Source organism: Phacochoerus africanus, chromosome 8 (genome assembly GCF_016906955.1).
Source record: "Phacochoerus africanus isolate WHEZ1 chromosome 8, ROS_Pafr_v1, whole genome shotgun sequence".
NCBI lineage: Eukaryota > Metazoa > Chordata > Mammalia > Artiodactyla > Suidae > Phacochoerus > Phacochoerus africanus.
Window position 1 is genome coordinate 128965172 of NC_062551.1, and position 13717 is coordinate 128978888.

Below are 13717 nucleotides of genomic sequence, written 5' to 3' on the forward strand. Positions count from 1 at the left end.
TAAGATGACTATGTTTTCATTGCAGAATGATGAGGTAGAGTTTGTCCGAACTGGCTATGGGAAGGATATGATAAAAGTTCTCCATATTCAGCGAGATGGAAAATATCACAGCATTAAAGAGGTGGCAACTTCAGTGCAACTGGCTTTGAGCTCCAAAAAAGATTACCTGCATGGAGACAATTCAGATGTCATTCCTACAGACACCATCAAGAACACAGTTAATGTCCTGGCGAAGTTCAAAGGCGTAAGTGTCGTTCTTCTTCTTGGATGCTGCCTGTCTGGATGCAGATTTCACTGTACTATAGTATGAGGATATTATTTGCTTATATTAAGTTCCTGTACTTTTTAATCCTATTTTTACATTTATGCCATTAAAAGAATTTCCTTTTCTACTCTAAAATTCTCAGCTTTACGGAAAATCTTTTTTTCTTTTCTTTTTTTTTTTTTTAAAGAAAGCTCATTTCTTTGTTCTTTTTTTTCCCCCCCTTTTTCCCTTTTCTTGTTTCTCAAGTCATTACAATATCTTTTAGGTAGAGAATCCTATTTGACAAATTTATATTTTATCTCTTAATTAGAATTGTTAATAAATTAAGACCCTGAGATGATTTCAGAATAGAATTTTATACATTTTGTCATGCATTTATTTGAGTTGTTATTTTTTTCTTTTAGAGCGGTGCACATATATAAAAGAAATTACCATTTCTCTTGCTATTACTATAGAAGAAAGTTGAATATAGGATACATTTTGAAATCTATTTGTCCAACTTTTAGTGCCCTCCTTATTTTCCCAATTCCATGACCACTCAGTGTCTATATGTGACCCAAAAGGGTCTTGGAACTGATAGAATCTGATTTTTAAAAGCATTTCTACCTCAGGTTTCTTCAAGTGTGATTGAAGCTGTGCTAGATGATGACCAGCAAATTTCTGGGCAATTCAAGATAATTTCTTTATTTGCTAAGAAGTCTAGAAAGGCAAGAAATGTAGACTGGAAAGCTTCTTTTCTCATACTTTTACATGAAATTTTTAGCCATAATGCATGAAATGAACAAACTAACTGAAATATTATTTCTGCAAGGCCTGTCTCCACCCTGAACCTTTCTATTCCTAGTCTGAATTGCCCAGCAAGCATAGGAGAAATGCATTGCTTTCTTTAAAAAAAAAAATTTGAAAATATGCTCCTACACTGTGCTATAGGTGAAGGCCGGGTAACATAAATTCTTATACTTTTGTACTCTGTGAGAAGTGCCAAAAAGTGAAGGAACAGACCTGAATGTTAAAAACAATTTAAATTCATTCATTGTAGATAGAGTGACCATGTAATTTCTTACCCAAACCAGGATACTTTTGAGAGTGAAATAGGATGCTCATTAATAATTACTCTCATACAACTACGGATGTGATAAATTCATTTGAATAATAAAAAAAAAATTGCTCTCAGACAAGAGGTATAAAACAAAACTATCCTGGGGAAGCCTGTACAAATATTCTCCCTTAATTACAGGCAAAGCCATAAAGTCTGTCGACTGTACTCAGACCAAAAAACATTGCCTAGAGATCAATATGAAGAATTTGTGTGAAAGCAGGGAGCTGCTTGATGAGGGTGGAGAGCTGGGGATGGTCAATAGAAGGCCTGTTTGCAAGGCAAGGAAGCTGAAGAGATCCTTCAGTAACATTTTTCCATGGGAAACTGGGAGGTCTCTTTGCCAGCCTCATAAAGGGAGCAGAGTGTTTTGGAGTATCCTGCAGTACTTTAGCTGGCATAGGTGATGGCTGAGCTCACGGTGAGGAGGATCTGAAGGTTGTTACTTTTTGCTCATCCATCAATAGACACATCTTTTCCTGCAAACAGGTTTATTTATTTATTTATTTAGGGCCACACCTGCAGCACATGGAAGTTCCCAGGTTAGAGGCTGAATCAGAGCTGTCGCTGCCAGCCTATGACACAGCCACGGCAACGCTGGATCCAAGCTATCTGTGACCTATGCCGAAGCTTGGGGCAACGCTGGATCCTTAACCTACTCAGTGAGGCCAGGGATTGAACCCACATCCTCATGGATACTAATCGGGTTCTTACCCTCCTGAGCCACAGGGAAGTCCATATTTTAAAAGAGAATAGTCGCACCTGGTGATGGTAGTCTGTCACACTTAGGATTCCTTGTGAAAAAATGGAATAAGGACCAATTCATCTCAAAGATTCTTTCTAATTCTTTGTTTCTCTGATTCTAAAATACACTTGATCAGGAAGGCGAGCCCTATGGGTATTTGAAAATGATTTTTAAGTGGGGCAAGTATTTCTGGCCACTAGCATTTGTTTCTTTTTACAGATCAAAAGCATAGAAACTTTTGCTGTGACTATCTGTGAGCATTTCCTTTCTTCCTTCAAGCATGTCATCAGAGCTCAAGTCTATGTGGAAGAAGTTCCTTGGAAGCGTTTTGAAAAGGTTACCTCACTTATTTGTGCTCTCAGATTAATTAAAGAAATTGGCTTTGTGACATATGCTGAAATTTTACTGGGAATAATTTTTTTTTCTAATTTTCAGAATGGAGTTAAGCATGTCCATGCATTTATTTATACTCCTACTGGAACGCACTTCTGTGAGGTTGAACAGATGAGGAATGGTGAGAAAATGTTTTTCAAGTTTTGATTCTGCAATAGCAATTTCAGGGTTTTTTTTTTCCCCATCTAAACAATTCTGTTTATTAACACTGAGGAAGACTATAGAGAATTTTGATGTCTTTTAAATATGAGTTTGGAATGAGCATTGTGACCTTGGATTACATTAAAGAACTATTTACTTTTTATCTCAAAGATAAAAAATTGAAATAATGCCCTTTGCAACAAATTTGGGATTTGAGGGGGATAGATCATTTTCATTGCCTGATGTTGAGGAGGCAATAGCTGGTCAGGAGGGGAGACCCTACTGACAAAAGAACAAATCTCTGAATTTTCTGACCAATACTTTTTGTATCATACCATGCTATGATTATAATAACCTTTATAGGAAAACCTAATAAATAACAATCACATTTCCTTGAAACTTTGTCATAATAAAAAACCACTGATATTATTATAATTATGATAAAATTAACCTCATTTACAAAAGCAGTGACAATTATATAATTCTTTGTATTTACCAGGAAATCTAAAAATTAACTATGGGAGTTCCCATTGTGGCTCAGTAGAAACAAATCTGACTAGTATCCATGAGAATGCAGGTTCAGTCCCTGGCCCTGCTCAGTGGATTAAGGATCCAGCTTTGCCGAGAGCTGTGGTGTAGGTCACAGACATGGCTCAGATCCTGCGTTGTTGTGGCTGTGGTGTAGACTTGTGGCTGTAGCTCTGATTTGATCCCTAGCCTGGGAACTTCCATATGCTGTAGATGCAGCCTTAAAAAGCAAAAATAAATAAATAATATAAAATTAACAAAAATTAAAATTAACTATGGAACGTAATTACAGTAAAGACCTTATTAGTACTGATGATTGAACTTAGCAAATTTAAAACTCCTGAAGCTTGTCTTCTATTGATTTGTTGAGGTTGTCAGAGCACAGTAATTAGCTAAGAATGAGATAAAAAGACCTCTAAGAACCATGGCTCCAGCAAGGTGGAAATGTCTCTATCCTAATAAAAAATAAACTTCACTGATCATCATAAATTGAGAGTGTGGGGAGTTCCCTTCATGGCTCAGTGGTTAATGAACCCAGCTAGGATCCATGAGGATTCGGGTTTGATCCCTGGCCCTGCTCAGTGGGTTAAGGATCAGGCGTTGCCGTGAGCTGTGGTGCAGATTGCAGATGCAGGTCAGAACCTGCGTTGCTTTGGCGTAGGGCGGTAGCTGTAGCTCCGATTCGACCCCTAGCCTGGGAACTTATATATCTCTTCACCTTCATGCCTTATATTCTAAAAACTGGAGCCTTCAACCAGTCCTCAATTATTTTCCCTTGCAACACTAAAATTACTTGCCTAGGAAGGCAGAATGCAGGTGTTCAGAATATTTTAGCTTCACCTCTTCCACTCCTTCATGATGACTCCTAATGATATGCATTATTTCTTCTGTCTATAATGCTCTTTCCCCTTTCTCTGCCCAGAACATTCTGAATCACTTTTCGAGTCACTTGAAATATTCCCTCCTCCCCCATCAAGCTTTCCAGGCTGCCCAAGGAAGAATTAGTTTCCTGTACCTCTTTGCCCCCATGACACAACTTTAATTCCTTCATAGTGGTCTTTAGCCCCTAATATTACAATAAATCTATTTACATCTATCTCCTATTATATACCTACTGTGAACTCACTAGGGCCAAGGAATGTCTTATTTACCTCTGAATCGACCCCCCCTTTATACATAACAAGTCCTCAAAATCATTGTTGAATAAATAGTATTTCAATAATGGACATAAATATATTTCATACAGGGTCTCATTTTTTTAGTTAATTCTCTTCAAATCTAGTTCTAGCCCCTGCTGTTATTTTACGTAATTAAAAGTGGAATGAATGAGGAATATGCTAAGTATTGTAAAAATCACTCAAAATGGTTTAGACCTGTGCTAGCCAATATGATGGCCACTAGCCACATGTGGCTATTAAGCACTTGGAATATGATAAATGAGAATTTAGATGTCCTGGAGTTCCTGTCATGGTTCAGGGGTGAAGAACCAGACTAGTATCCGTGAGGATGAGGGTTGATCCCTGGCCTCGCTCAGTGGGTTAAGGATCTGGCATTGCCGTGAGCTGTGGTGCAGACTGCAGATGCTGCTTGGATCTTGCATAGCTGTGGCTGTGGCATAGGCCAGCAGCTGCAGCTCTGATTCAACCCATAGCCTGGGAACTTCCATATGCCTCAGGTGTGGCCCTATAAAGAGGAAAAAACAAACAAACAAAAAAAACAAAAAAAAATTATATGTCCTTTAGATATAAAATACACATGGAGGAGTTCCTGTTGTGGCTCAGTGGTTAATGAATCCGACTAGGAACCATGAGGTTTCAGGTTTGATCCCTGGCCTCGCTCAATGGATTAAGGATCCAGTGTTGCCATGAGCTATGGTGTAAGTCAAAGATGTGGCTCGGATCCTGTGTGGCTGTGGCTGTGGCTGTGTTGTAGGCCGGCAGCTACAGCTCCGATTAGACCCCTAGCCTGGGAACCTCCACATGCCATGGTGTGGCCCTAGAAAAGACAAAAAAACAAAAACAAAAACAACCCACACAGAATATCAAATACTTAATTTTTAAAAAATAATGTTAAATATTTCATTAATAATTTTTATATTTATCATGTACCTAAGTGGTATTTTAGATATAATTGGGTAAATAAAATATATTATTAAAATTCATTTCTTTTTACTTTTCTAACGTGATTACTAGAAAATTTTAAAATTACGCATGTAGCTTGAATTATATTTTGCTGGGAAGTGCCAGCGAACAGTGCTTATAATTTTATGGGAATAGTCAGTGTGGTTTGGGTAGGAAAACATTGGCCTGGGGGATCAGGAAACCTTTCCTTCTCTCTCTCCTCTGCAGTCACATACATAAGACAAGAAAGAAGGCAGGAAAGAAAGGAAGTTACATTTTAATTAACAGCTCAGTCAACAAGTTAATATACCATATGACTACACATTTGGGGGATTGCAAAAATCATTATCTTTCCAACTTAACAACTAGTTATTCAGTCTCCTTTATATAATAATAATTTCATAACTGTTAATCAAACACTGATAAGGCCCTGGCTATATACAGAAGTTAATACAGATAGTGAAAAAATATTAAATGATAGCTGAAACACTGGGACTTTCTAAAAGGAGGCTTTAGCCAATAGGCATGAAAGGGGTTTATTAACTCTTTAATATTTCTGGTGTTTATGAGATGCCACCTCAAACTCTTACTGAAGGGAGGCTAGAGAAGAAAGAAGGAGATGTAGAAAGGAAATGAAATGAAATGAAATGAAAGAAACAAGCAGGAAAAGGAAGGAGAGGAGAAGAAAAGAGAAAAAAAGGAAAGAAAAACAGAAAGTGAAAAGTTCAGAGTCCACACTCTCAATTTATTTATTTTTTCTTTCTTTCTTTCTTTTTTTTTCCCTTGCTTTTTAGGGTTGTACTACTTAATAACTTTGTGACTAATCAAGTTACATACACCATTTCATTTGTAGATGAGGATACCATTGTGTACCTCAACAATTATGCAGAGAATTAAAGGAGAAAAATGTTAATGGAAAGCATTTAGCACATTACCTGGTGCATAAGATGCAGTCCTTGAGAAGTAGCTTAGATTCAGGGAAGGTCTTCATGTGTATGTGTGGACTGTTTAGCAGTCTTGACCAAGGTTATGGTGAACTGGCTAGAAAAACAAGCAGTAGTAAGACATTTGGAGACATGCTGCAGAGAGGAAGAAATGATGGGGGTCTAAACTAAGGCAGTAAAATAGAAATGGAGACACAGCAGAGTTGGGGGAGGGGCATTGCATGAGGCATTTATTACTTAATAGGTCCAAGTAGTTGTGTAGGGCAGTTAGAGAGAAGGAGAGGTTAAATTTACCCTGAAGTTGAGGGCCTGCTGGTGTAGACTAAGAATAATATACACAGAGAGGAAGTTTCCAGGGAAAGCTGGTGAGTTTGGGAATAAGGGATAGACTTGGAGGTTGATGATTGGTAAAACTATGGGGAAGAAGGAACAACCCAGAAAAACATATAAAGTGAGAAGAGGAAAGATGAGAGAGCCCCAGGGAAAATCCTCAGTTTAAGACAGAAGACTGGTCAGAGAGACAGGAGAATTGGAGACAGTGGTGTCAAGGATGCAAAAGAAAAATCATTTCAAGAAATGAGGGATAGCTGGAGTTCCCATTGTGGCTCAGCAGAAACAAATCTGACTAGCATCCATGAGGATGTAGGTTTGATCTCTGGCCTTGCTCAGTGGATTAAGGATCCAGCCTTGCCGTGAGCTGTGGTGCAGGTCGCAGACGTGGCTCGGATCCTGAGTTGCTGTGGCTGTGGTATAGGCCGGCAGCTGAAGCAGTCCCTAGCCTGGGAACCTCCATGTGCTGAGGGTGCGGCCCTAAAAAGACAAAAAAAAAAAAAAAGATATGAGGGCAACAGAATGCATAATAAGTAGACATATATAGTGGCTCCACACAGGAGGTTTATTGATTTTTGTAAAACTCCAGTTCAGTGTTTGTGTTGGGAGAAGGCTCTGGTCCATGAAGTTACTCAGGAATTAGGTTGATGCAACCAGACATTCTTAAAAAACCTACTTTTAGGATCACCTTCAGAGTAGATGCCCACACCAGACAACCAGGGAAGAAAGAGGTTGGAGGAGACAAAGGAAGAGGCAAAATCCTTTAACCATAACTCGAGGTCTGAGAGTAGCACAGAGCACACCCCTGAAGAGGACCCAATCACACAGCCACACCTAACTGCAAGGGAGGCCAGGAAGTGGAGTCCAGCCAGGGACCCAGGAGAAAGAGGAGCTGCCAGCGGTCTCTGCCGCAGGAGGGTTAAGGAGTTTGGTTTAAAACAAGACTGAAGGGAGTGTGCAGTTTGGCAAATTATCATCATTGATGACCTCCCTCCACAAGCATATTTAGCAGAGCCCTGGAGGTGGAAGCAGAGTGGCCAAATATAGGGCTCAGCTGATCACAGGAAGAAGACAAGCAGGCTCTTCACACCCTTGTTCTTTCCAGGAATTACCAGGAGCTGTCAGCAGCCTGAATTCCAGTCACCTGGCTGCTGCAGGGTGGGAAAACTCATCATGAGAATCAGGCCAAAGCTGCTGCTTTCTGCAGAAAGCTTCGGGGTGTTGCAATTACTGTGGCGGTGTTCCCAGAGCTCCAGCTTGACTCGTCTAGAGTCCAGCACCACCACCACCCCCTACTCCCATAGCATGCAGGGCTGGCAAGAATCTAGCATGGAGGCATCTGCTGCCTTGGGTGTGTGCGCTGCGTGTGCACATGTTCTTGAGCATATCTTCCTGTGGTGTCTATGACATTCATACTCTAGCCCTCTGTGGAAAGTGGGGATCTATGCTTTTTTTTTTTTTGTAACAACACTTAATTCTTAACATGCTTATTATCTAAGAGCTAAAATTGTAGATATTGTGAGGTGAGTTGGTATACAATCATTGTCATAAGAAATGCCCTTGCATAGGCTTAACTGAAGAAAATAATCATTATCTTATATACACACACACACCCAATTCACATGCTGAAGGCATTTGTTACAAACCTCTAAGTAGGTAAATAGGGCTTTTGGTGGGGGCTGGCTGGAACAATGAGAATTCTATCCTCTCAAATACATGTTCTTAATCACACATTCAGCTTGCAACTTCCCCCAGCAGGATATGTAACTAGGTTTCTCCTGTGGACTGGATTCATTCTTATCAATTGAACAAACATTTATAGAAGAAATTCTACTGAATCTCAAGCACCCATTTTAGGCCGTGAGAATTACTGTAAAACTCCCATTACGCTATTTTTTTCCTAGTGTATCTTTTAAAGCTATACCATTAAGTATCCTTGTAGCTGTTTCCAGGTCTGCTTGTTCCATGAGAGAATCTGGGAGAGAGAAATTTTTTTCACCAAAGAGATGAGGGCTGTTGTTATGTTTTGATTTCCCCAGCTCTAGGAGGAGAACTTGGCCCTGCATGTGTGGTACAGGCTGCTGGTGTAGGTGTTGTAGGGAACCTTGATCTTCCAAACTTTTTCGGTCATGTGTCTTTGTGACCTACAAGCTTAGTCAAGCCTAGAAGTCACTGGGATGGTTGAGTCAGTAATTTAAAGGAATTGAACTTAAGCAGAACATTCCCCCAACACACACACACACACACACACACACACAATTTGAATTATAATTCACAATTCTTTAAGCATTAAATTTATTCCAATCTGACACTCATTATAAAAATTCAATTGAAGCATAGCCAAATAGAGAAATGGAAGATAGAGATTTTGAAGAAGAGATACTATCTTCTAGTGGTGAAAAAAAAGTCTGTTGACATGGAGACTAGTAGGGATAGGAGGATGGTTGTAAGGAAGGGGTTGATGATGCTGAAATCCTGGAGGAGAAGAGATTTAAGAGGTGTCAAGCAGGGCAGACAGATAAATGAGAAGGGAAAGGGAAAGACTCAGGACGAGATAGCCACTGCCAAAACAGCTGCTTATGAGCTTTTGATATCAGCACTAAAGCCCTCTTCAGTTATTCCAAAAGAAAAGCTCATGGCAAGCCCAAGATCTTTTAAAATCATCTTGAGCATCACCTAGTTGTACAAAAGCCCAGTTAACTCTCTGCCATATGGATGACATCATCTCTTCCCAGCCAGAATTGCACAGAGGGAGATTTCACTAGGACTCTCAAAAGCAAATGATATTTAATTGATCTTCACTTTTTTCTAGCGCTTTACAAGTGAGGTTTTCTACTAGAATGATTTAATATAGTTTTAAAATATCCTTCTTTTAGCTATTTGTGTCCTTTTTGGAGGTGCTAAATGTGGAAGCAATTAGCCTCTTTGTGACAGGATTTTTTTCTTGGCTCAGTAAAGCTTTGTGCTTTGTGACACCTGATGCGTAGGTAAGGAATCGGGCTTATTTTCTGTTAATTCGCAGTGCATTTCTTTCCCTGAGAGAGCTAAAGGGGTAGGATGTATGCTTCTCTGAGAGATAAACCACAATCTGTTAAGTGTGTAGGAGGACCCAAAAAGCTAGAAAAGATTATGTTCTAGCAAACGTAAAATCTTCCTTTTGGATTACTCAATAACCATGTCATAAAGGCAAAAAAGAGCTAGCTGATTAGATGGTTTCCTGGGAAGTAACCTAGAAAAGGAGGGTCTTTTTGGTTGAATTACTTCTTGTTAGTTTAAAGTAGATTTTTTTAGAGCTTGTGAGGCATCGTATATTCAGTTGATGGGTCCATGAATTTGAAAGCCTCAGGTTCCTACCACTGTTCAGGAAGTTGGGGCACTGCCAATGGAGAAGATAAAATAGGCTCCCAGATTTCATCCAGAGTGTCCAATGTGTGCCAAGAAAATTTATTTTTTCACATTCAGAGAGAATAGATTTTTGTTGTTGTTGTGCATAGAATGATGAACACAGTGGAGGAGACAGTTTGTGTTTTGCCTAAACTGTGGCAGTAGTGAATTGTCTTTGAGAACGTGAGATGTTTAATTCTGTGTGAAACTGAGGCCAGAAGACATTAGAAAATTCAGCTGTTTTCTCCATTTCCAGATTTCAGCAAGAAAGTAGATTTGTCTAGGAGACTGACACTCCCTGAAGGTCAGTAAATCTCATTCAGGTCTGGAGGTGGATAGGGATGGCATGTCCAAAGTAGTTTTCCAAACCCAATGAGCCTTTGTGAAACATGGGAAATATTTAAAAGTGGTTGAAGTCGGTAAGAAAAAGTCAATTATGCAAAAATCATAATTTTATGAAGTTCTTTTTATTGTGGGTTTTGTTTGTTTGTTTTTTAGGAACCCCGGCATATGGAGGTTTCCAGGCTGGGGTCAAATCGGAGCTGTAGCTGCTGGCCTACACCACAGCCATAGCAACACTAGATCTGAGCTGTGTCTGTGACCCATACCACAGTTCATGGCAATGCCAGATCCATAGCCCACTGAGGGAGGCCAGGGATTGAACCTGCATCCTCATGGATGCCAATCAGATTTGTTTCCTCTGAGCCACAATGGGAACTCCTTTACTATGTATTATCTTAGATGTCTATCCACTCTAGGAAATAGTTACAATTTTCATCTCCTAGCACATCAGGGTAGAGAGAGGTTAAGTAACTTTCTCAGGGAAATTTTCTCTCATAAATAGGGGAGGAGAGACATAGGGAACACTGAGATTGAATTCAAGGAATCTGAGTCCCAAGACTGTGGACTCAACCACATGCAACACTACGTCCAGAAATCCTTTTATGGTTGAGACCATTGGAGGAGCCAAAGTCTGGTTGGCTTACATGGATGCTGGTGATCAAGGCCAGCTATTTAGGAAAAGTAGAAATAAAGTTTGCCTTTAGTTTCCTTCTCCCTCTCTTTATCCCCCTTCAAATGTTCCCACTATTTGTTTTAACTGCATCTTACTACAAATCCAAGTTTTTTATCTATAGGATTTTTTTTCCTGGAAGGTATTACTATTGGAAATAAATTATGATAGCAGTTTATAAAGTCTTAAGGAGTCACTCCTTTAAGGGGTCCTTGTATTTCAATAGGAAATTTTTTTTTTGTCTTTTTGTCTTTTCTAGGGCCACACCAGCAGCATATGGAGGTTCCCAGGCTAGGGGTCTAATCGGAGCTGTAGCTGCCGGCCTACCCCATAGCCATAGCAATGTGGGATCTGAGCTGCATCTGTGACCTACACCACAGCTCGTGGCAATGCTGGATCCTTAACCCACTGAGCGAGGCCAGGGATCGAACCCAAAACCTCATGGTTCCTCGTCGGATTCGTTAACCACTGAGCCACGACAGGAACTCCAATAGGGAATTTTTAAATAATAAAATGTTTTCACATCGCATAGGGGCCATTTGTAAAAGTGATGCTTCAGTCTTCATTTTGAGCCAGTGGAGGTGTTATTTTTCCTGCTGGATGCTCTAAAACCCTTAAAGTAACATTGTGGAATGGAGGTAGCAACTTCCTTATCTTTTGAAAAGTCCTCATCTAGTACAGAAATGAAGAGAGAGAGTAAAAGCAAGAACAAAACATGAGGATGGGGAGTGATCTAAAAAGGGGGGAGACAAGCATGAAATCTCATAATGGGTGATGAGTTCAAACTCCACATCTGCCAGAGTCTAGCCCAGTACAGAACCGGTGCTGACAGGACGCTCTCAGCCAGCGCTGATGCCCTCCCCCTTCCCCCTGCCACTGTGAGCGTTAAGGGGAGGAGGCTGATCAGGAAGGGACATGATAAAGATTGATGGAGGGGAAGTGTCTAGAAGGAAGAGACTAAGTTGTGAGGCTAAGTTGTTAACGTGAATTAATTGTGTTGCACCCACTCGTTTAGCATACATTTATCGATTGCTCTGCAGTTCTCTTGTGTCTGAGACTTAAACTCACTCGGATGAGCTCTACACTGTAGCAGAAATGCCAATTTTGCAGAATCATGTCTTTATGTACTTAGAAGCTAATAAACCCAGCCAACTTAAGGCATTAAGTCATTGCTGGTACTTTCTCTTGATCCTTCTTTGGATAGAGCTGCCAAAGAGAACTTTAGAATGTTAAACAAATACCTATTCTTTCTTACCACATTACCCTAGAACACTCTGACCAGAACACCTTATTTAATCAGTACATATTTAATCAGCAGATCTACCACAACCATGGCCATTGCTGTCTCTGGTAGGTACACACATGTGGCTGGGAAAATATCAAGGCATAGTCATTATTTACTTACTTCTGAAACTCCACAGCTCTCAAATTAACCACAGCAATTGAAACCACACCAGTGATGTAAACCATTGGATTATTAAGATCTGCCTTGGATTTTAGTTGAGGATTGTGGGTTACATTCTTTTTTTAAATTTTATTATAGTCGATTTACAATGTTCTGTCAATTTCTGCTGTATAGCAAAGTGACCCAGTTACACATATATATGTGTATACACACACACACACACACACATATATATATATAAACATTCTTTTTTTTTCACATTATCTTCCATCATGTTCCATCACAGGTGATTAGATATAGTTCCTTGGGCTACACAGCAGAATCTCATTGCTTATCCATTCCAAATGCAATAGTTTGCCTCTACTATCTGTGGGTTACATTCGTGTTCTCCAACTAAGATTGTGTACAACATAATGAAGCCTGATGCCTTCAATCTGCCTTTTGAAGATTAAGCAGGTTAGAAAGGATAGATATTAGTCTGGTCTAATTTCAGGACTGAAAAGAGGTGGCCTCAATCATCCTGTCTTGACTATGCTATTGGGGGTTTGTACCCAATTCCCCTTGAGTATCCTGTTCTTACCAGCCTCTACATAAAACTAAGGCTATGGTGATGTTAATTCCCAAATTTCCCTGGCCTTGTAGCTCTCTCATTACAAAGCTACTGTGACTCCCCAGCCAAACTCTTCCATTTTCTCCCAGCCTGGAGGGCTGTTTCACAGAGGCTCGAGGATAAGTTTGCACCCATTGGTACAGTTGCTGCCTTATTGGCTCTGCCCAGAATTTGCTCTGCCAGTCACCACTGCTCCTTGGAAAGAAGGCTGCTCTCCACAGACCTTGTGTCCTAGGTTTCCCAGTGTGTTACCTGGCGCCATGTCGTTTTCAGGCTTGGCCAAAGTGCTGGAGCTACAGTGTGTTCCACATAAAAAAAAGAAAGAGAGAATCTTGCCCTCCCATACTCTGTACTCCACCTGTCACCTGGGCCCTGAGCCAGAACCACCTGGCACAAGGAAGCAACTCTTTCAGGTTACACCCATCTCCCCTCCACCTCCCCAGTGCACCTCATGGGGGGATGTCAGAGACTGCAGGGGAGCCATGTCCTCTCCTCCATTGTTTTCAGAACTGCTCTCTCTCCCCCAGGCCCTCATGAGCCAATGTGCCCCTTCTTAGTTCAACCAAAACACGGATCCTTTACGGGTATCCACGTAGGCAATCTATACCTTATGGGTCACTGGCCTCATCTTCCCAGTCTCCATTTAGGCTCATCCAGGCCTCCGCTGTTACCCATCTATGAAACTGTCTGGTTTTGCTGAGTTCACAAACATAAGAGAACTGAGGGTCTGGTGGTGATCGAAGC

General features: G+C 40.4%; 1 protein-coding gene across 2 annotated transcripts in view; it reads left to right on the plus strand.

Moving 5' to 3' along the window:
• The window catches only part of LOC125134652 (uricase), a 101724-nt gene that overhangs the window by 80407 nt on the left and 7600 nt on the right, over window positions 1-13717 (plus strand). For both annotated transcript variants that reach the window (XM_047794221.1, XM_047794222.1), the window contains 3 exons: window positions 26-244; window positions 2326-2442; window positions 2542-2620. In XM_047794221.1, coding sequence (XP_047650177.1) covers window positions 26-244; window positions 2326-2442; window positions 2542-2620 — 415 coding nt within the window. The remainder of the gene's footprint in view (window positions 1-25; window positions 245-2325; window positions 2443-2541; window positions 2621-13717) is intronic.